This window comes from Garra rufa, chromosome 13 (assembly GCF_049309525.1).
Source record: "Garra rufa chromosome 13, GarRuf1.0, whole genome shotgun sequence".
Taxonomy (NCBI): Eukaryota; Metazoa; Chordata; class Actinopteri; order Cypriniformes; family Cyprinidae; genus Garra; species Garra rufa.
In genome coordinates this window covers 22,737,260-22,758,142 of record NC_133373.1, presented here as the reverse complement: position 1 = coordinate 22,758,142, position 20,883 = coordinate 22,737,260, and the positions used below count along the sequence as shown (strand labels likewise).

The 20,883-nt window shown below is 36.6% G+C and overlaps 1 protein-coding gene across 1 annotated transcript in view; it reads left to right on the top strand.

Moving 5' to 3' along the window:
- Positions 1-20,883, top strand: part of LOC141348598 (intersectin-2-like) — an 83,375-nt gene that overhangs the window by 58,729 nt on the left and 3,763 nt on the right. The window contains exons 15-38 of the mRNA XM_073852874.1: positions 301-385; positions 541-680; positions 1,154-1,234; positions 3,096-3,265; positions 3,385-3,656; positions 5,753-5,874; positions 5,965-6,128; positions 8,573-8,645; positions 8,792-8,970; positions 9,980-10,035; positions 10,155-10,321; positions 10,461-10,494; positions 10,589-10,710; positions 11,684-11,780; positions 11,907-12,098; positions 13,575-13,696; positions 13,802-13,908; positions 15,854-16,037; positions 16,274-16,372; positions 16,603-16,770; positions 16,895-17,104; positions 17,187-17,308; positions 17,514-17,596; positions 17,686-17,769. Coding sequence (XP_073708975.1) covers positions 301-385; positions 541-680; positions 1,154-1,234; positions 3,096-3,265; positions 3,385-3,656; positions 5,753-5,874; positions 5,965-6,128; positions 8,573-8,645; positions 8,792-8,970; positions 9,980-10,035; positions 10,155-10,321; positions 10,461-10,494; positions 10,589-10,710; positions 11,684-11,780; positions 11,907-12,098; positions 13,575-13,696; positions 13,802-13,908; positions 15,854-16,037; positions 16,274-16,372; positions 16,603-16,770; positions 16,895-17,104; positions 17,187-17,308; positions 17,514-17,596; positions 17,686-17,769 — 3,133 coding nt within the window. The remainder of the gene's footprint in view (positions 1-300; positions 386-540; positions 681-1,153; positions 1,235-3,095; positions 3,266-3,384; positions 3,657-5,752; positions 5,875-5,964; positions 6,129-8,572; positions 8,646-8,791; positions 8,971-9,979; positions 10,036-10,154; positions 10,322-10,460; positions 10,495-10,588; positions 10,711-11,683; positions 11,781-11,906; positions 12,099-13,574; positions 13,697-13,801; positions 13,909-15,853; positions 16,038-16,273; positions 16,373-16,602; positions 16,771-16,894; positions 17,105-17,186; positions 17,309-17,513; positions 17,597-17,685; positions 17,770-20,883) is intronic.

Genomic DNA, 20,883 nt, shown 5'->3' with positions numbered 1-20,883 from the left:
TTGATAATAAAAGTAATAAATCAGCATATTAGAATGATTTCTGAAGGATGCTGAAAATATGGCTATGCCATCACAGGATTTTACAGGATTTTTAAATATATTCAAAAAGAAAACATTTGCAATTTGCAATAAATTTCACAATATTACTGTTTTTGCCATTTTTTAACAAATACTGTAAATGCAGCCTTGATGAGCATAAGAGACTTCTTTCAAAAACATAAAAAACTTTATCTTCTGAATGAAATAGTATATGAATGTAATTTAATTCATAATTAAATCTATATGGATGTGTTTTTGCAGGAAATCCAGAGGCAGTTGAGTCATCTTGGTCCTGAGAAGCAGCGTCTGACAGACAGACTTCTACATCTTACCCCAAACAACTCAAGTGAGCAGAGCACTCACATAGACCTAAAGCAATCAATGAATAGACGAGTGGATGACTAATTTCATTTGTGTCCATTTCATCCCTCTTGAACTCAAGGCCCGGGAACATTGATGTTTTCTGTGTCCTTTTTTCTCTCGTTCTTTTCCCCCTTTAAGGTCCTTTGATAAATGATGTGAAACAGACTGTGTGCGAGAAAGATCTGAGCTGCCGGAAACTCAAGGAGCAGCTGGATGTTTTGGAGAGAGAGACCACTGCGAAACTCTCACAAATGGAGCAGTACAACAGAGAAATCAAGGTCAGCGGCTCGTTTTACATTCCCGGTGTAAACTTCAACAACATTAAAGTGCCATGTTTTGATTAAAGCTAATGTGGGCTTTGGGTGGGGGCTTGCTCTTTTCAAATTTATTTTAAACCTTAATGTCCCTGTGAGGGACTCACTAGTTCGCTGTTCTCCTTGTTCCTGTGATTAAAACCTACAGCTCAACTCCCAGCCCTGAAGGCAGAGGAATGAGCGCACTTCATTACACACTAACGTTCACACTACTAAAGAAAACCCAACACACAAACACTATCACTAACACACTTACTGCACCGGCTGGTCGGATCGGAAACCCGAGCATTATACATGTGCCACTCAGCTATTGTTCAGTACACGTCTAATGTTTTCTCCTCCAAGCCTTTCTTTGTGCCCACTTTTATCGTTTTCTTTCCTTCCACTGTATTTCTCCTCTTTCTTCTCTTCCTCTTTCCCCCCGGCTGACTTTATAGTTTGTAGAAATGGATGACTGTGTGCTTCAAGGACTTCTGTCTTTGCTGGGCTGCCTAACCAATCTCTTCCTTCTAATAAAGGTTGACCTCTCTTTATCTCTTCCTAGCTCATACTCATCTCAAAGCTACCTGCCTTTCATTCATTTCACCTTTCGCCCTAGTTATTCTCCATGAATGAAGTCTCACTTTACCCGTGTTATACTGAAATGTGCTTCAATGTCTGACCTCATGACCTTATAACATCTTTGTGTCCGTCTGTGCCACTTCATTACCTCATAATGGTGTCATTAATCACGTTTTCGACTCACTGCCTAAAAACTAACTAAAAAGTAATGAGATTTTTGTTTTAAATAATTTTTTTGTGTAAACAGTTAAAAAAAAAACTTTAAAAAGCAATCAAAGTTAAACATTTATTAAGTATATGATGCTGCAAGTGAAAATCTGTGATCTGTGTTATTATTTTTGCTTATAACTTAGTGAAAACAGTTAAATATCTTATTGAACTATACACTTCCAGTCAAAAGTTTTTGAACAGTAAGATTGTTAATGTTTTTTAAAGAATTATTTTCTGCTCACCAAGCCTGCATTTATTGGATTTCGAAATACAGAAAAAGCAGTGATATTGTGAAGTATTTTTACTATTTAATATAACTGTTTTTTTTTATTGTAAATGTAATTGTGATACAAGCTACATTTTTAGCATCATTACACCAGTCTTCAGTGTCACATGATCCTTCAGAAATCATTCTAATATGCTGATTTGCTGTTCAAGAAAGATTTTTAATTATTATAATTATCAATATTTAAAACAGTTGAGTACATTTTTTCAGAATTTTTTGATGAATATGTTTCTGAAATAATAAGTTTTTGTAACAGTATACACTATACAATTTTTAGGAATTAAATTATAGAAATTAATACTTTTATTTAGCAAGGATGCTTTAAATTGATCAAAAGTAATGATAAAGACATTTATAATGTTACAAAAGATTTCTATTTCATATAAATGCTGTTCTTCTGAACTTTCTATTGATCAAAGAAACCTGAAAAAAATTCTACTCAGCTGTTTTCAATATAACAATAAAAAAAAATGTTAAAGGCTCATGTGACTGGAGTAATGATGCTAAAATTTCAACTTTGAAATTGCAGGAATATATTACATTTTAAAATGTATTCAAATAGAGAACAGTTATTTTAAATAGTAAAAAATATTTTACATTTTTACTGTTTCTGCTGTACTTTGGATCAAATAAATGCAGGCTTGGTGAGCAAAAGTGACTTTAAAAAAGAGACTAAAAACATCAAATATCTTACTGTGCAAAAACTTTTGACTGGTAGTGTATATTTATATTTATGTAAGTTTGGGGTCAGTAAGATTTTTTTTTTATGAAATTAATAATTTTATTCAGCAAGGATGCGTTAAATTGATCAAAAGCAACAGTAAAGACCATTACTTAAAGAATCCTGATAAAAATATACCACAGTTTTCACAAAAAAGCAGCACAACTGTTTTTTTTGTACATTAATAATAATAAAAAATGTTTCTTAAACACCAAATAAGCATATTATAATGATTTCTGAAGGACTGAAATAACAGCTAATGAAAATTGTATTATGCCATCACAGAAATAAATTACATAAAATACAAAACACTAATTTTAAATGGTAACAATATTTCACAATATTGCTGTTTTTACTGCATTTTTGATTAAATATTTCTGATATATTTATATATTACATTTCTGAAATAACATTAATAGAACAGATCATTTATATGAGCTTAGTGTTACGCAATAGTGGTCATTTATGTTAGTTTTGGCAGTCAGTAAAGTAAAGCATAATGCAATACCACATACTGTGTATTTGAACCTGCACTATATTATTCTAAGTTTTGTTTTAAACATGATGTATATGTTGAGGAATTGTGTGGGTAACATTGCAGGAGCTGAGACAGAGACAGAGCCAACAACAAGACGTCCTAGAGCAGCTCAGGAGGGTAAGATCTGAGAAACTCAAAGAGCTACAGAGACACAGAAAAGAGGAGGAGGAGGAGAGGAAGAAGAAGAAAGAGGAGGAAGAAAGAAAGAGGAAAAAAGAAGAGGAGGCTGCCAGGTAAACAAATACATATGTATTTATCACACCATCTACAGAGTTGATATTTTTAATCAAATATACCTCCTAAAATGGCTAAATTAAACACCCACTCTTTTACCCACTCGTGTGTACATTAGACAGGCGAAGCTGGAGCAGGAGCGTCTGGAGCAGGAGGAAACAGAGCGTCAAAGGAAGCTTGCCCAGGAGCGAGAAGCCAAACTCAGGGAAGAACAGCAGCGTCAGGCCCTAGCCCGACTTCAGGAAGCCCAGGAGCAGGCGCGAGAGAAAGAGGAGAAGAGGAGAGCTGATGAGAGAGAGAGGGAGGAGAAGGAAAGGGAAGAGAGAGATAGGAATGAACTGCCTCTACAAGCTCAGCCCTCCATGACATACAATAGCACAGAGAACAAAAGTGAGTGTGTCTGTGTGTGTGTGTGTGTGTGTGTGTGTGTGTGTGTGTGTGTGTGTGTGTGTGTGAGTGGGTGAGGTGCTTTGCCAAAGCTTAGAAATGGCTTGTATTCATCCACTTGGCCATGAAAATTATGTTTTTATTATATTCATTGTAATGGGTGTCGTTACTCTCACAGCTTCATGATTCACCTTAATTACCTGCTGTTAATTATCTCTGTTAATATGACAGACTCCACTAGAATGTGAGTGTGTTGAGAGAAGGTCATAGGCTGCTAAACATATAGTTTTGTACAGTATATATGTATTTATATTTTTATTTTCATTTCAGATCATACTCTAAACTCATACTGTGTACTGTATCTTAATACTTATATAAATATCTTATTAATTCACCCAAAACAGAAAATCCTACATTAAATCACATTCTAATGTCGATTTACTTTCTTTTGTGAAACACAAAAGAAAAACGTTTGAATTACTGGCCACTCTTTTCTATAAAACCTGTGTGTTAGTCTTCTGAATTCAGTTTTGTTTGAGAAACAGACTCTAATTTAAATAATTAAATTAGAACTGGCTGCAATCATATTCATTATTTAGGATTAATATAGCCTTCTTAGTGAACTTTAGAACTGGATCAGCCTGGCATGTGAATGAATCATTCAGACCAGTTTGTAAACTGGTTCAGTAAATTCAATGAATAAATCTACTGTAACTCACAATAGAATATTACATACACTACTGCTCAAAAGTTTGGGATCAGTAAGACTTGTAATGTTTTTTAAAGAAGTATCTTATGCTCATCAAGAATGCATTTATTTGATCAAAAACAGGAAAAAAAAACAGCGATACTGCTAAATGTTATTCAAATATAAAATAATGGCTTTTATTTTAATATACTTTAAAATATAATTTATTCCTGTAATGCAAAGCTGAATTTTCATCAGCTGAATTTACTTATAGTCCTTTAGAAATTCTAATTCTAATATGCTGATTTATTATTAGAATTATCAGTGTTGGAAACAGTTGTGCTGCCAAATATTTTTTGGAACCTGTGATTCTTTTTTTTTTTTTCAGGATTCTTTGATGAATAACAAGTTAAAAAGAACGGCATTTATTCTAAATATAAATCTTTTTCTAACAAAGTAAATCTATGCTATCACTTTTTATTAATTTAACACATCCTTGGTGAATAAAAGTATTAATTTCTTAAAAAAAAAGAAAAAATTTACTGACCCCAAACTTTTGAGCAGTAGTGTATATTGTTAGAAAACCTTTCTATTTGAAATAAATGCTGTTCTTTTTAACATTTTATTGATTAAAGAATCCTGAAAAAAAAATATCACAAGTTCCTAAAAAATTTTAGCATATTAAAATGATTTTTGAAGGATCATGTGACATTGACAACTGGAGTAATGATTCTGAAAACTCAACTTTAATTACAGATATAAATTAAATTTTAATGTAATAATATTTCACAATATTACATTTTTTTTTCTGTATTTTTGATCAAATGAACACAGCCTTGATTAACATTAGAAACTTTAAAAAAAATGTTACTGATCCCAAACTTTTGAAAGGTAGTGTATATGTAATATACTATATATATGTACATTAGATAAATGTGACCATGGATCACAAAACCAGTCATAAATGTTCATTTTTAATTGAGATTTATACATCATCATCAATCACAAAAATAAGCTTTCCATTAATGTAGAGTATGGTTCGTTAGGATAGGACAATATTTGGCAGAGTTATAACTATTTGAAAATCTAAGGGTGCAAAAAAAATCTAAGTATGGAGAAAATCGCCTTTAAAGTTGTCCATATGAAGTTCTTAGAAATGCATATTACTAATTTTATTTATGGTAGGAAATTGACAAAATATTGTCATGTAACATGATTTTTACTTAATATCCTAATGATTTTTGGCATAAAAGAAAAAACGATCATTTTGACCCATACAATGTATTGTTGGCTATTGCTACAAATACACCCATGCTACTTATGGCTGGTTTTGTGATCCACAGTCACATTTGTGTTATGCTTTAATGGTTGTGAGCTGGTTGTGATAAGCTGATTATGTTTGTTTTTGCAGGCTTGCAGCCAGTGGTGTCTACTGAAGCTACATGTCGTTCCCTTACCACCTACAGAGCTCTCTATCCCTTCACAGCACGCAACTCTGACGAGCTCACACTGGAGGCAGACTGTCTGATCGAGGTTCTGTACATTTGTCAACACATTCACTCACGCAGTTGTAATTTTACTCATTCAAGTACACATATAATTTGACATCCTGTGGATCCACAGGTAGATGAATCAACGGTTAGAGAGACCGGCTGGCTGTATGGGAGTTTCCGTGGTAACAGCGGCTGGTTTCCAGAGAGTTATGCTGAGAGATGCACTATAGACAGTCAGACTGAACAGACTGCAGCTGATACACAACCCACAGCGCCCTCTACCAACTACCCTGGGTATGGCACTAAAACTACTCTGTTGTCATTCTAAATGCTGGGTTAAAAACAACCCAAGTTGGGTTAAATATGGATAAACCCAGCGACTGGGTTGTTTTGACCCAGCAGTTGGGTTAATATTTGGCTAACCGCTTTAACTCTTATTTAAAATGACTATATTGCTGGCTTAATATGAACCCAAAATATGAACCCCAATAGGTTGGAAATTTAAAATCAGACACATAATTACTAAAGGTATCAGTAGCTAATAATCAAAAGGTGAATATTTATTCTAAGCAATTTATTTAAGTTCACTTCCAGATCAAAAATTTACAGATAATTTACTCACCCCCTCATCCAAGAAGTTCATGTCTTTCTTTTTTCAGTTGTAAAGAAATTATGTTTTTTTTGAAGAAAACATTTCAGGATTTCGCTCCATACAGTGGACTTCTATAGTGCCCGTGAGTTTGAACTTGCAAAATGCAGTTTAAATGCAGCTTCAAAGAGCTCTAAAATATCCCAGCCAAGGAAGAATGGCCTTTTCTAGGGAAACGATCAGTTATTTTCTAAAAAAAGTTGACAATTTATATACTTTTAAACCTCAAATGCTTGTCTTGTCTAGCTCTGCATGTACTCTGTGTATTCCGGTTCAAGACAATTAGGGTATGTTGAACAACTCCCATCTCATTTTCTCCGTTAACTTCAAAATCGTCTTACATTGCTAAAGTAAACGTGCAAAGAAGATCAAACACGCTTTACAAAAAGGAGGAGAAAATGCGATGGGAGTTTTTTGACATATCCTAACTGTCTTGAACCGGAATACACAGAGTACATGCAGAGCTAGACAAGGCGAGCATTTGATGTTAAAAAGTATATAAATTGTAATTTTTTTAATCGTTTCGCTAAATAAGACCCTTCTTCCTTGGCTGGGATCATTTAGAGCCCTTTGAAGCTGTATTTAAACTGCATTTTGGAAGTTCAAACTCATGGGCACCATAGAAATCCACTTTATGGAGAGAAATCCTGAAATGTTTTCCTCAAAAAGCATTTGATGATTTCTTTATGACTGAAGAAAGAAAGACATGAACATCTTGGATGACAAGGGGGTGAGTAAATTATCTGTAAATAATTGTTCTAGAAGTAAACTTCTTTAACTAATTTGAATTTTCAACCTATTTTGGGTTCATTTTAAGCAAGAAATATAGAACTTTTTAATAATAGTTGAGTTGAGAAAACTACCCAGCAGGTAGCTTTTAACCCAACCACAAGATCAAAACAGCCCATTCGTTGGGTTTGTCCATTTTAACCCAACTTGGGTTGTTTTTATAGTGTTCTAACTGTGTAATTTAACTTAAATGTCTTAATTAATAGTGTGTTTTTTTTTATCAGAGAAAGCATCATTTTCAATTTTGCATCTATTATAGCCCACTAGATTCAAAATTATTAATATTATTATTGAGGTTACGCACAAATACAAGGTAAACATAATGAAGGATTTTTTTCCACAATGAAAAAATAATAGAGAACCATTTTACTATTCTTTAAAAAAAGTCATATGTGGTCTTGGACCACAAAACTAGTCTTAAGAAGCACAGGTATATTTTTAGCAGTATCCAAACATACATTGTATGGGTCAAAATGATACATTTTTCTTTTATGCCAAAAATCATTCGGATATTAAGTAAAGATCATGAAGTTATTTTGTCAATTTTCTACCATAAATACATTTTCAAATAGTTGTATCTCGGCCAAATATTGTCTTATCCTAACAAACCATGCATCAATAGAAAGTCCATTCAGCTTTCAGATTATGTATCTTTAAAATTATCGAAGTCTCTATTTGTAACCCTTGTGACTGGTTTTGTGGTCCATGGTCACATATAGAGACTTAAATGAAAAGTAATGATTCTAATTAATCATACAATCAGATGTTTGAACAGATTCACTAAAACATTTTGAGGTGATTCACAGAAAAGAATCAAATTTACAAAGACAAAGAAGGATTGTAAAACTAGTCTAATCAAACTTAATGGCCAAATAAAAAGATATTACTGGCGCAATCACAATATTCACAGTGTCGTTAAACAACTAAATTTAACACAAATATATTGTGAATATTTGATTTACTGCCCAGCCCTATTACTAACATATAAACTGTTTTGAAAAGCTTCACAATTTGTTGCCAAAAATGTGGCATTAGTAAGTGTCAGACGTTCAGGGAAAAAAGTCAGATGCAGTCATTTAGTCTGTCACCGCTCTTCTATTATTAATCAGTAAGTGTGAAAGACCTTTGTCAGAGATTCAGCAACATTCGGTAAGTGTGACATCCTTGACTGCTGTTGAGCTGTTGGGACATGATCTTAACAGAGTAACTTATATCTAAATTTGATTTAGGGTTGTGATAGTACTTTTAATGCATTTATTTTAGATAAATGAAAAATCCTTACAGTCCTTTTTTCCCTCAGAATTCCTCGAGTGGACATAGAAGGACCAACACCAACACACACTCCAGTGTCTTCAAACACACAGCACTCAAAGGTCGGCATGTGTTAATATACACACACACACACACACACACACACACACACACCATATGTCTCACATACAATGTTGTTTTTTATCATTGGGAAGAATATACTCATTGTGATCCTCTGATCATTGCACATCTCTTTTCTGTGCTAAAGGCTGTAGCTCTGTGTGAGTGGAGCGCTAAGACTGACAGTCACCTGGGCTTCTCTAAAGATGATACCATCACGGTTCTGGAGAAGCAGGAGAACTGGTGGTACGGAGAACTCAACGAGAGCCGGGGCTGGTTCCCTTGCTCATATGTCTCTATGGTCACCACCAATAACACACAAACCGAGTAAGAAATGGGATGCCTCTCACTTAACCTCACAAACATGCTAAATTAAATAATTATTAAAAGGATAGTTCACCCAAAAATGAGAAAAAAAAGCCCAGAAAAGTATTAAGGACATCTATATAATAATCCATGTGGCATCAGAAGTTCAATCGTAATGTTATGAAGCTACAAGAATCGTACCTAATTCGTACCTTAATTATTTAATTATCTAAATAAGCTTTTTCACATAAAAGATGTTTACATATAGTCCACAAGAGAAAATAATAGTTGAATTTATCAAATTTATCCTGTTCAAAAGTTTACATACACTTGATTCTTAATACTGTGTTCTTACCTAATTTTTTTAGTAAGTTCATGAGTCCCTTGTTTGTCCTAAACAGTTAAACCGTCCGCTGTTCTTCAGAAAAATCCTTCAAGTACCAAAATCTTTGGTTTTTCGCCATTCTTGTGTATTTGAAACCTTTCCAACAATGACTGTATGATTTTGAGATCCATTTTTTCACACTGAGGACAACTGAGGGACTCAGTTACAGAAGGTTCAAATGCACACTGATTCTCCAGAAAGAAAAACAATGCATTACGATCCGGGGGTGAAAACTTTTTGAATTTGAAGATCGGGGTAAATTTTACTTACTTTGTCTTCTGGGAAACATGTAGTATCTTCTGTAGGTTCTGAAGGGCAGTACTAAATGAATGTGTCATCAGTAGCTCAATCGTAATGTTATGAAGCTACAAGAATCGTACCTTTGTAAACACGCTGAAAAAAACTGACATGGAAGAGAAGAAATTGTTGAATGAAGTTTTTTTTTATTTTTATCTTTGCACACAAAAAGTATTCTTGTAGCTAGATGTGCTCTTATTTAAGATACAGCGGTGTGATTGTAACATTTAATTAAACTGTATTCAAATTCAGTCTTTCTCTAAATACAAATTTAGATGGTAGTACTACTCTGTTTGTTTCAATCTGATACCAAACCTAAAGCATTCGTGTTGTTTGTGTCTCTTCTAGGCCTTTATATTCTACTGTGGACGAGATTGAAATTTCAGATTCTGGTCTGTTTGAGGGTGAGGAATCTGTTTATGTTTTCATTGAGCTCTAGTCATCCAGGCGAGATATTACGACATTAAATTGAATTGTCATTTCAGAGGCTTTTGTCTGTTTTTATTTTATTTGATCTTATTAGAGTATGTGGCTCTGTACACATATGAGAGTCCGGAGTCTGGTGACCTGACGTTCTGTGCCGAGGACGTTGTCCTGGTAACAGACAGGGAAGGAGAATGGTGGAGAGGGTGCATCGGTGAACAGTCTGGCCTTTTCCCGTCTAACTACGTTAAACCCAAAGAGTCTGATGTATGCATATTCAGATAATAGTTTATTATGTATTTATAATTGCCTAATGAATATGACTTTTTCATTTAAATTACCTAATGCTGACATTTTATGTTAGTTGTATTTTGATAATGATGTGCTCACTGTGTTTTTATTTTAGACTGCCAATTCTGGAGTTCCCAGTAAAAAGCCAGGTGAGATTTGACAGTGGAGTACCATCACACAGAAGCAAAAATGAAGACTGGTTGTTTCAGACATTATTAATTTGCCATCTTTATTGGTCTTCAGAGATTGCTCAGGTGACTACGGCCAGTGCTGCCACAACACCAGAACAACTGAGTCTGACACCTGGTCAGCTGATTGTGGTGCTGCATAAGAACTCAAATAGCTGGTGGCTGGGTGAACTACAGGTTAGTATTTGCAAAAGTTTACATACACCTTGCAGAATCTGCAAAATGTTAATTATTTGACCAAAATAAGAGAGATTATACAAAATGCATGTTATTTTTTATTTACTACTGATCTAAATAAGCTTTTTCACATAAAAAATGTTTACATATAGTCCACAAGAAAAAATAATAGTTGAATTTATAAAAAATGACCCTGTTCATAATTTACATACACTTGATTCTTAATACTGTGTTCTTACCTAAAAAAATTTTGTAAGTTCATGAGTCCCTTGTTTGTCTTGAACAGTTGTTCTTCAGCTGTTCTTCAGAAAAATCCTTCAGGTACCAAAATCTTTGGTTTTTCACCATTCTTGTGTATTTGAAACCTTTCCAGCAATGACTGTATGATTTCGAGATCCATCTTTTCACACTGAGGACAACTGATGGACTCAAATTTTTTGAATTTGAAGATCGGGATAAATTTTACACAAAAAAAATTTCAAATACACAAAAATGCTGAAAAACCAAAGAATCTGTGGGACCTGAAGGACTGTTCTGAAGAACAGCGGTCAGTTTTAATTGTTCAGCACAAAAAAGGGACTCATAAACAATTATCACTAAACAAAAAAAACAAAAAAAAAAAAAAAAAACAAACAGCTGTGAATCATTCAGGTAACAACACAGTATTAAGAATTAAGTGTATGTTAACTTTTGAACAGGGTCATTTTTATAAATTCAACTATTATGTTCTCTTGCGGACTATATGTAACCATCTTTTATGTGAAATATCTTATTCAGGTCAGTACTAAATTAAAAATAACAAGCATTTTGTATGATCCCTCTTATTTTGGTCAAATAATTAACATTTTGCAGATTCTGCAAGGTGTATGTAAACTTTTCACTTCAACTATAGATAGATAGCTTAGTATAAAAACATTATAATTCAGTGGTAAGTCACCAGCTTTTAAAAAACTAATAATGTGTGTGTTTGTAGGCACGGGGTAAGAAGCGTAAAAAGGGCTGGTTCCACTCCTCTAATGTCAGATTACTAGAGGCCAACAGCGGCAAAATAACTCCTGCATCTCAACCACGTAAGGCACACTCTTTTATTCATGCTCTTTTGTATGTGATTGTGTGTCTGTGTTGTTTTCCCTCATTCTGCTCCATTCTGCTCCATCCATCCATTCTTTCTGTCTTTTCTGCCCTTCCCCCTGTAGTGTGTCAGGTTATTGCAATGTATGACTACAAAGCGGCCAATAAGGATGAGATGAGTTTCCAAAAAGGTCAGCTGATCACCGTACTCAACAAGGACAACCCTGACTGGTGGAAAGGAGAGGTCGCTGGGGTCACAGGGCTGTTTCCAACTAATTATGTGAAGATGACCACAGAATCTGATCCCAGCCAGCAATGTGAGTACTATGAGAGTTACTTTATCAGTTCCTGTTTCCAAATCAGAATTCACATTCTGAGTTATACGTTTATAAGGCAAGGGTGAGGAAAATAGGAATAGGAAAATAGCAAATTAATTGGGTTTGAAATAACCTTTTAAAAAAGAGTTAATAAGATGCAAACACATTTACACAACTGCTTTTAGGTCAGTCTTTATTTCTTTCCGTCTTTATTTTCAACAATTTCTAATATATGTTCTCTATCCATCTCTACATTATTCATTCTCTCCTCTGCCCTTACCTTCTATCTTCCACCCTTTTTCCACAACATTCGCCTCATCTGTGTTTTATTGTAGGATGATAGCTCTTGGCCCTCCTTCCTCTTCCTTCCTTTTCTGGGCCAATCAGAACACTGCTCTGGTCCAGGAAGCAGCCTCAAGACTCAAGACTGACTAGATTTGTTTGAATTTAACCCCTCCCTTTCAATTATTTCTATTTAGATTTCGCTTAAATCGCAAATGAACACATCGGTTTACCTCCACTGGCTTTAGGATATATTTTTCTTACTGTAATTGCAAAATGTTTAATCGGGTAAAGTTATGACTTGCTTCTTTTCTATATTTTAAGAAGTGACATGAATTAAAGGGGCCATATCATGAGTATTTTTGAAATAAAAGTTCTTAATTATTTTGTACATTTCGACTCTAAACTTCCTGTACAGTCCCAAACCAACAAAAAACACTTACTGAGCTGCAAAAATGGCTCATTATGAAATTCCTAGCTGACTATTCTGTAAATTGAAATATGTCTATTCAGTTTTCAGTAATTTGATCTGCCCTTTCCAAACAATTTGAGTAAACTATGAAAAACCAAATTTTTTTGTTAACTTTATTGAACCCCAACAGCAAATATGTATCCCAATCTGCCAGAGAACTATTTTTGCATCAGTATCTGAAGATGGTATTTAAGTAGCATCTACTTTAGTTTTAAAATGAAAATCATCGCTAAGAAAAACGCAAAATATCAGCACATGAACCCTAAATAACATTATAGATGGACCACAGGGTAAACAAAAATGAAATAATAGAACATATATGACGTGGCCCCTTTAAAGTAATCTACCCTTTAAGTCTGCACTGTTCATCAGCACAATCATACGTAATATTTGTATATGACATGATTGTTAGTCTGCCTCTGCGTGTTTAATTGTAGTCAAAAGAACTGATGACCAGCAACACGTTTTGCCCTCGTACTTGACCAGCTATGCAGCCAGCTAACAGTCGTGACCTTAGAGATCTTAGAGAGTTTGCTCTGAATGTCATAACCTTTGCTCTGGATGCATTTTTGTATGGAAAGTATACACAATTATACGAAGCAGAATTTCACAAATAAAGTTTTTAATTGTGAGATGCTGTTGTGATGTGGTCGCTCATGAGTGCATGTGCATGTGTGGGTTGTCTTGCATATGTGTGTGTGTGTGTGTGTGTGTGTGTGTAGGGTGTGCCGATTTGCTCAGTTTAGACTCAATGTGTACTGAGGAGAGGAAGAGGCAAGGCTACATCCATGAGCTCATTCAGACAGAGGAGTCCTATCTGGAGGATCTGGAACTGGCACTAGAGGTCAACCAACAGCCGTTTCCACAATATTTATTATGTGTACGTGTTTGGAAAGTAATTCTATTTGTTTGGACTCTAAGTTACAAATACATGTGTGTGGAATTTCAGGTGTTCCATAAGCCAATGGCAGAGTCAGGGAGGCTGACGGAGGCTGAAATGAGCATGATCTTTGTGAACTGGCGGGAACTGATCATGTGCAGCACCAAACTCCTAAAGTGAGTCAGTAGTTGACTGCTAGAGCCTGTCTGGGCAATTGCAAGTGGGTGTCTGGTGGATGTTCAGTGTCTGATTTCATGTTAATTCAAGTTCCAGTTCTATTTGATGTTTACATGATTAGTGTGTTTAAGGCTTCTGAAAATAATTTATGTTACACTTGAGACTATTAACTAGTAAGCAATGGATGAATTAACAAGTTAAAGTTGAGAACTTAAATATATAAGCAGATTTGTTCAAGGTAATACTGAATTGTTATTATTATTAATATGTGAATGATAAAATTAAAACCTGTTTTTTAATGTTTCAGTATTTTTATGATTTATACATTTTTTGCCAATGATTTATTGTATTTCTTGTTTTCGAATTTAATACAATTAATTTTATATACATTATTCCGTTAAAAATAAGTAAAAACTGAGTAAAGTTTGTGAACAAATTTTGATGTTGGCTTGAAAAAACCTTGTCTGAAAGTTTGAACCAGTTGTAAAAGCATAAAGTTTGAAAGATTGGATAGATTAGATGGATATTGCTACCATGATTTAGTACATAGCATGATTAGCAAGTTGTTAACATGTTATTTGCACGTTTAGCAAGTTGCTAGCATGGTTAACATGTTGCTAGAATGATTAGTTAGTTACTAGCATGTTGGTAGCATGATTAGCAAGTTACTAACATGTGACTATCATGATAAGCATGTTGTTATCATGTTTTTAATGTGATTTAACATGTCCAGTAATCCAGCATGTTACTAGCATGATTATCACGTTACTAGCATGTCGGTAGCATGATTAGCCATTTAGTAGCATGTTGCTAGCATGTTTCTAGAATGAGCAAGTTACTAACATGTGGCTTGCATGTTTCTAGCATGATTAACATGTTGTTATCATGTTTTTAATGTGATTTAACAAGTTGCTAACATAAATGAAAAAAAATCAGCAATCCAGCATGTTACTAGCCTGATTATCATGTTGCTAGCATGTTGGTAGCATGATTAACAAGTTACTAGCATGTTGCTAGCATGTTGTTAACGTGATTTAACATGTTGCTAACATAAATGAAAACAAAATCCACTAATCCTGCATGTTATTAGCATGATTATCAGGTTACTAGCATGTTTCTAGCATTATTAACATGTTGGTATCATGTTTTTAAGGTTATTAAATTTTTGCTAACATAAGTGAAAAAAGCACGATTGGCATGTTGGTAGCATGATTAGCAAGTTACTAGCATGTTTCTAACATGATTAACATGCGACTAGCATATTTCTAGCGCGATTCAACATGATTTAACATCTTGTTAACATGGAAGTGGAAAAAAATCAGCAATGCAGCATGTTACTAGCTTGATTATCAAGTTACTAACTTATTATTAGCACGTTTCTAGCATAGGTTTTGATGCTGGGATGCTGGTTTTAGCTAATTCTTAGCTGATTTACGCAGGTCTTTAGCTGGTTTAAGCTGGTCCTTAGCTGGTCATGTGCTAGTCCTAAGCGGGACCTGAGCAAGTTTAGGCAGTTTAGGACCAGCACATGACCAACTTAAAAAAAGCTAAGAACCAGTAAAAACCAGCCAAGGACCGGCTAAAACCAGCATCCCAGCATCAAAACCAACCTAACCAGCATATGCTGTTTTTATCAACAGGGTTATCATTTTTTTAATGTGATTTAACATGTTGCTAACATAAGTGAAAAACAAATGTTACTAGCATGATTAACAAATCACTTGCATGTTGCTAGCATGTTTCTAGTATTATTAGCATGTAACTAGTGTATTTTAGCATGATTAACATGTTATCATGTTTTTAACGTGATTTAACATGTTAACATGAGTGAAAAATCCAGCTAAAACCAAATAAAACCAGCTAATTTAATAAACTAAGAGCTTATAATCAGGTAAAACCAGCCTATTCAGTAAAAACACAGATGATATCTTATGTGTTTTTCAGAGCTCTGCGGGTCCGTAAGAAGATGGCTGGAGAGCGAATGCCGGTGCAGGTGGTGGGTGATATTCTGTCTTCAGAGCTCTCTCACATGCAGGCCTACATTCGCTTCTGCAGCTGCCAGCTCAATGCCGCGGCCCTGCTGCAACAGAAAACAGACAAATCACCTGACTTCAAACTCTTCCTAAAGGTAAATGGAGTTCAGTACTTTATAATAACAGACAAAGACAGGTATAACATTGGCACTGGTCTGTACTAATCAGTGAGTAATATTACAGTGTGTTGCTTTTACACAGTAGTCCACAAGACGGTGCTGTTGATTACTACTTTCTCTTGGAATACTGTGGATGAATTCACTGTTGATAGTAATAAGACATTGATTATACTCTTTTCCTTCTCTTCATTCTGTCTTTATCTTCTTTGTAGAAAATTGCCAGTAATTACCGCTGTAAAGGAATGCCATTGTCCAGCTTCCTCCTGAAGCCCATGCAGAGAATCACACGCTACCCACTGCTGATCAAGAATGTACGAGAAACTTCTCTTACAGACCTCAACTTTGAAATAAATTAACAAAAGAATGATAAGAGAAAAATAAAATTATGAACATGAGTAATAGAATGGAGAATTAAATAAAAAATAAATAAAAGATTTTTAAAATGTAACCAAAAAAATATTAAATTTTTTTACCTTTCTTAAATTTAGCAATATACTTTATGATGGTTACTGAAGCAAATTGTTCATTTCTGATGGTGTAGATTCTGGAGAATACCCCTTCAACTCACGCAGATCACGCAAACCTGCGGGCGGCACTGGAGCAGGCTGAGGAGTTGTGCTCACAGGTGAACGAGGGCGTGAGGGAGAAAGAAAACTCTGATCGGCTGGAATGGATCCAGAATCATGTGCTGTGTGAAGGAATCATTGAGGTGAGACCACTGAAGAAGAGCTGCTATTGGCCTTTTTGTGCTACATAATGATCTCTAAGTGTAAAACAACAGCTTCTATTATGTGTTATGATATGAAAATAATTTTGTAATGTTATCACTTTAGCACCTCGTTTTTAACTCTCTGACGAACTGCCTTGGTCCTCGAAAACTGCTGCACAGTGGCAAACTACATAAGACCAAGAGCAGCAAGGAGCTCTGGGCTTTCCTGTTTAACGACTTCCTGCTCCTCACCCACACCTCCAAACAGTTCTCATCTGGGCCTGACAAACCCTTCAATCCCAACTCAAATGCACAGTACAAGATGTACAAAACGGTAAAGCAACACGACTGGTTATATAGGTGTGCATCAAGACCTTGTATTAGATTGTTTATTAACACTGTCTCTCTTATTCTAGCCTGTGTTTCTGAATGAGGTCTTGGTCAAAATGCCCTCTGACCCTTCCAGTGATGATCCAGTTTTTCACATTTCGCACATTGACCGTGTTTACACTCTCAAGGCTGACACTATTAATGAGAGGTACACATAGTGTACACACATTCAAACTAAAATGCTCAGATAAATGGCTAAAGCTGCAATCATTAACAAACATGATTGACTCAACTTAAAGTAAAATATAGGCTATAAAACATTCAATATAGTGTATAGAATGAAGTAAAATACTTAGTTATTATAGTGAGTGTCTGTTGTACAACAGTATTGATCCCTTTTCTTGTTAAATTAGGACTACATGGGTGCAGAAGATTAAAGCAGCATCTGACCACTTCATAGAGACTGAGAAACTGAAAAGAGAGAAGGCATACCAAGGTTGGAATTTAATAACGATTATTAGTGTAATGTCAAGTCAGTGTGATTGAATGCCGTTTTAATGATGAAAGCTTGTCTATGTTGTCTAGCTCGCTCACTGAAGAACAGTGGAATCGGGCGGCTGTTAGTTACGGTCCTGGAGGCCACAGAGTTGAAGCCCTGCAAACCAAACGGTTAGAAAACACACACACAAACTATCTGGGCTCTGCTCACACAAACATCCCAGAGTCACTTCAGAATCAGAATCACAGTCAGAAAGAGCTTTATTGCCAAGTATGTTTGCACATACAAGGAGTTTGTTTTAGTGTCACAAGCTTAAAGTACAACAACAGACAACAACAGCAACACAGATAATAAAAGATGTGAAAATATACATATGTACATATATAAATAAAAAAAACCTGCAAAATGCAAAGAACATTTAAATGTTCATGAGGCAGTTCTGTTCTTGTGCCTGGCTGTCCTGGTATTTGGTGCTCTGTAGTGCCAGCCAGATGGCAAAAACTCAAAAAGGAGATTCATTGATGTAAAAGCATGCTTTGAGAAGGCCATGCATTTCCCCGCTGATTCTGCGTCACGATCTGCTCTGAAAAGATGCAGATGTAGCGCACTGTCTAGAATGGCATCATTCAGCCAGGTTTCAGTGAAACACAGAGCAGCAGAGTATGAAAAATCCTTATTTATCCGGGAGGGCAGAAGTTTGTCTGTTTTGTTGGGTAGAGAGCGAAGATTTGGCAGATGGATACTAGGCAGTGCCCTTCGAAATCTGCGCTGTCTGAGTCTCATCCATGGGCTTGTTTGCTCTGTAAGCAAACTGCAAGGGGTCCAGTAAGGGTTCAGTGATGTCCTTTAGATAAGCCAACATCAGTCTCTCAAACAACTTCATGACCACAGACGTTAAAGCCAAAGGTCTGTAGTCATTACATTCTGTTATCTTGGGTTTCTTTGGGATGGGGACGATGGTGAAGCATTTAAAGCAGGGACTTTGCACAGGTCCAGTGATCTGTTGAAGATTTGTGAAAAGATGGAGGCCAGGTTTCAGTGAAACACAGAGTGGCAGAGTATGAAAAATCCTTACTTATCCATGAGAGCAAAAGAAGTTTGTCCGTTTTGTTGGGTAGAGAGCAGAGATTCGGCAGATGGATGCTAGGCAACCCTGTTCCAAATCCACGCTGAGCTTCATCCATGGACCTGTTTGCTCTGTAAGCAAACTGCAGGGGGTCCAGTGATGTCCTTCAGATAAGTCAAAACCAGCCTCAAACGACTTCATGACCACAAAAGTTAGAGCCACTGGTCTGTATTACATCCTGTTATCTTGGGGGGTTTTTTGGGACAGGGATGATGGTGCAGCATTTGATGCAGGCAGGGACTTTGAGCAGCTCCAGTGATCGGTTAAAGATCACTCAGAGCAGCAGAGTACAGTATGAAAAATCCTTATTCATCCAGGAGAGCAGAAGAAGTTAATCTGTTCTGTTGGGTAGAGAGTGGGGATTCACCAGATGGATGCTAGGCAGCACTGTTCCAAATCTGCGCTGGGCTTTATCCATGGACTTGTTTGCTCTGTAAGCAAACTACAGGGGGTTTGTTTGTTTGTTTTATTTAAAGTTTGACATGACAGGATATTGCAGCAAAAAACCCTGAAATGTGTCAAACATACACATACTCCAAAACAGTCATTACTTAGTAAAAAAAAAAAAAAAAAATAGCTAAAATACTGTAACGGAGAAAGGATGAGGTCAGGGTCCAAATGTGCAGGTGAGGAATTTAATTAAACAAAACACACAAAACCAACAAATAAAACAAAAGGCCAACACGGCACAACAAGACACGAGGGGCTAGAGCACAGAGTTCAGGAGACAAGAAAGGCAGACATCCGAAATACAAACAGGAAACAATGCAAACTCACAAGAGTGGTGGGAGAGTGGAGATTATAAAGTCTGTGGTGATTGTGAACAGCTGTGGAAGAAACGAGTGTCATAATCAAAGACAGGTGTACACGATCAAGGGAGTGAAAGTGCAGGAGGAAGGGAAACAGCGACCTCCGGAGGAGGAGGGAAAACCCGCAGCCCAGAGTCATGACAGTACCCCTCCCCTAAGGAACAGCTTCCAGACGTTCCCTGAGGCCGAAACAAGTCTGGAGGGAGGTGGAACGGGGGACTGGTGAAACAGGGGGAGGGATGGTGGGCCAGGCCCGTGCAGCGGCAGCAAGGCCGGAGACGAAAGTTCCGGGAGGCTGGGCGAGACCAGCGTAGGACCCGGGAGCCTGGCGGGCACAGCCGCCAGAGAAAAGTCAGCGGGCACTGCCGCCAGCTGAGCGTCAGCGGGCACCGCCGCCGTCAGAGGAACCTCCGCGGGCACCGCCGCCAGAAAAACGTCCGCGGGCACAGCCACCAGAGAAACGTCCGCGGGCACAGCCGCCAGAGAAACGTCCGCGGGCACAGCCGCCAGGGAAACGTCCGCAGGCACAGCCGCCAGCTGAGCGTCAGCGGGCACCGCCGCCGTCAGAGGAACCTCCGCGGGCACTGCCGCCAGAAAAACGTCCGCGGGCACCGCCGCCAGAGAAACGTCCGCGGGCACCGCCGCCAGCGGAGTGAAAGTGTGGGAGGTAGGGAAACAGCGACCTCCGGAGGAGGAGGGAAAACCCGCAGCCCAGAGTCATGACAAATACAAACAAATAAGATGCCATATATATATATATATATATATATATATATATATATAAATATATATATAAATAACACAGAATCACAGAAAAGGTAACCTAATCAAAGACCTGTAAGTTATCTGTACACTAATTTTAGAGCACGGGGAATAAAAGAAAGTTCATGACGTTTAGTGTTACTCCTGGGTACAACATATGTCTTGTGCCGCCGGAGGGAATAAGCAAGTGTTGGAGCCATAGGTAGGAAGCAATGCAGTGGTGATAAACTGTCCTTGAGTATTTTAGTAAAAGTGCATATGGTGGCTTCCTCACGCCTCTCACTCAGTGCTGGAAAAGTTGAAGTAGGGAGGCCTATTATCCGACAGCATGGCTTTTGGATCCTCTCTAACTCCTCAGAGAGACCTTTAGGTAGACCACACCATACTGGGCTATCATACTCAAGAATACAGTATGCATCCAGTGATGTCCTTCAGATAAGCCAAAACCAGCCTCTCAAACAACTTCATGACCACAAACGTCTTTCTTTTTATTTTCTTATTTTAATATGCTTCCCAAACTATCCAAAATCCAAACCCAAAAACTTATCTATTTGAGTCTTTTTTTTTTTTTTTAAGTTTTTGTTTGT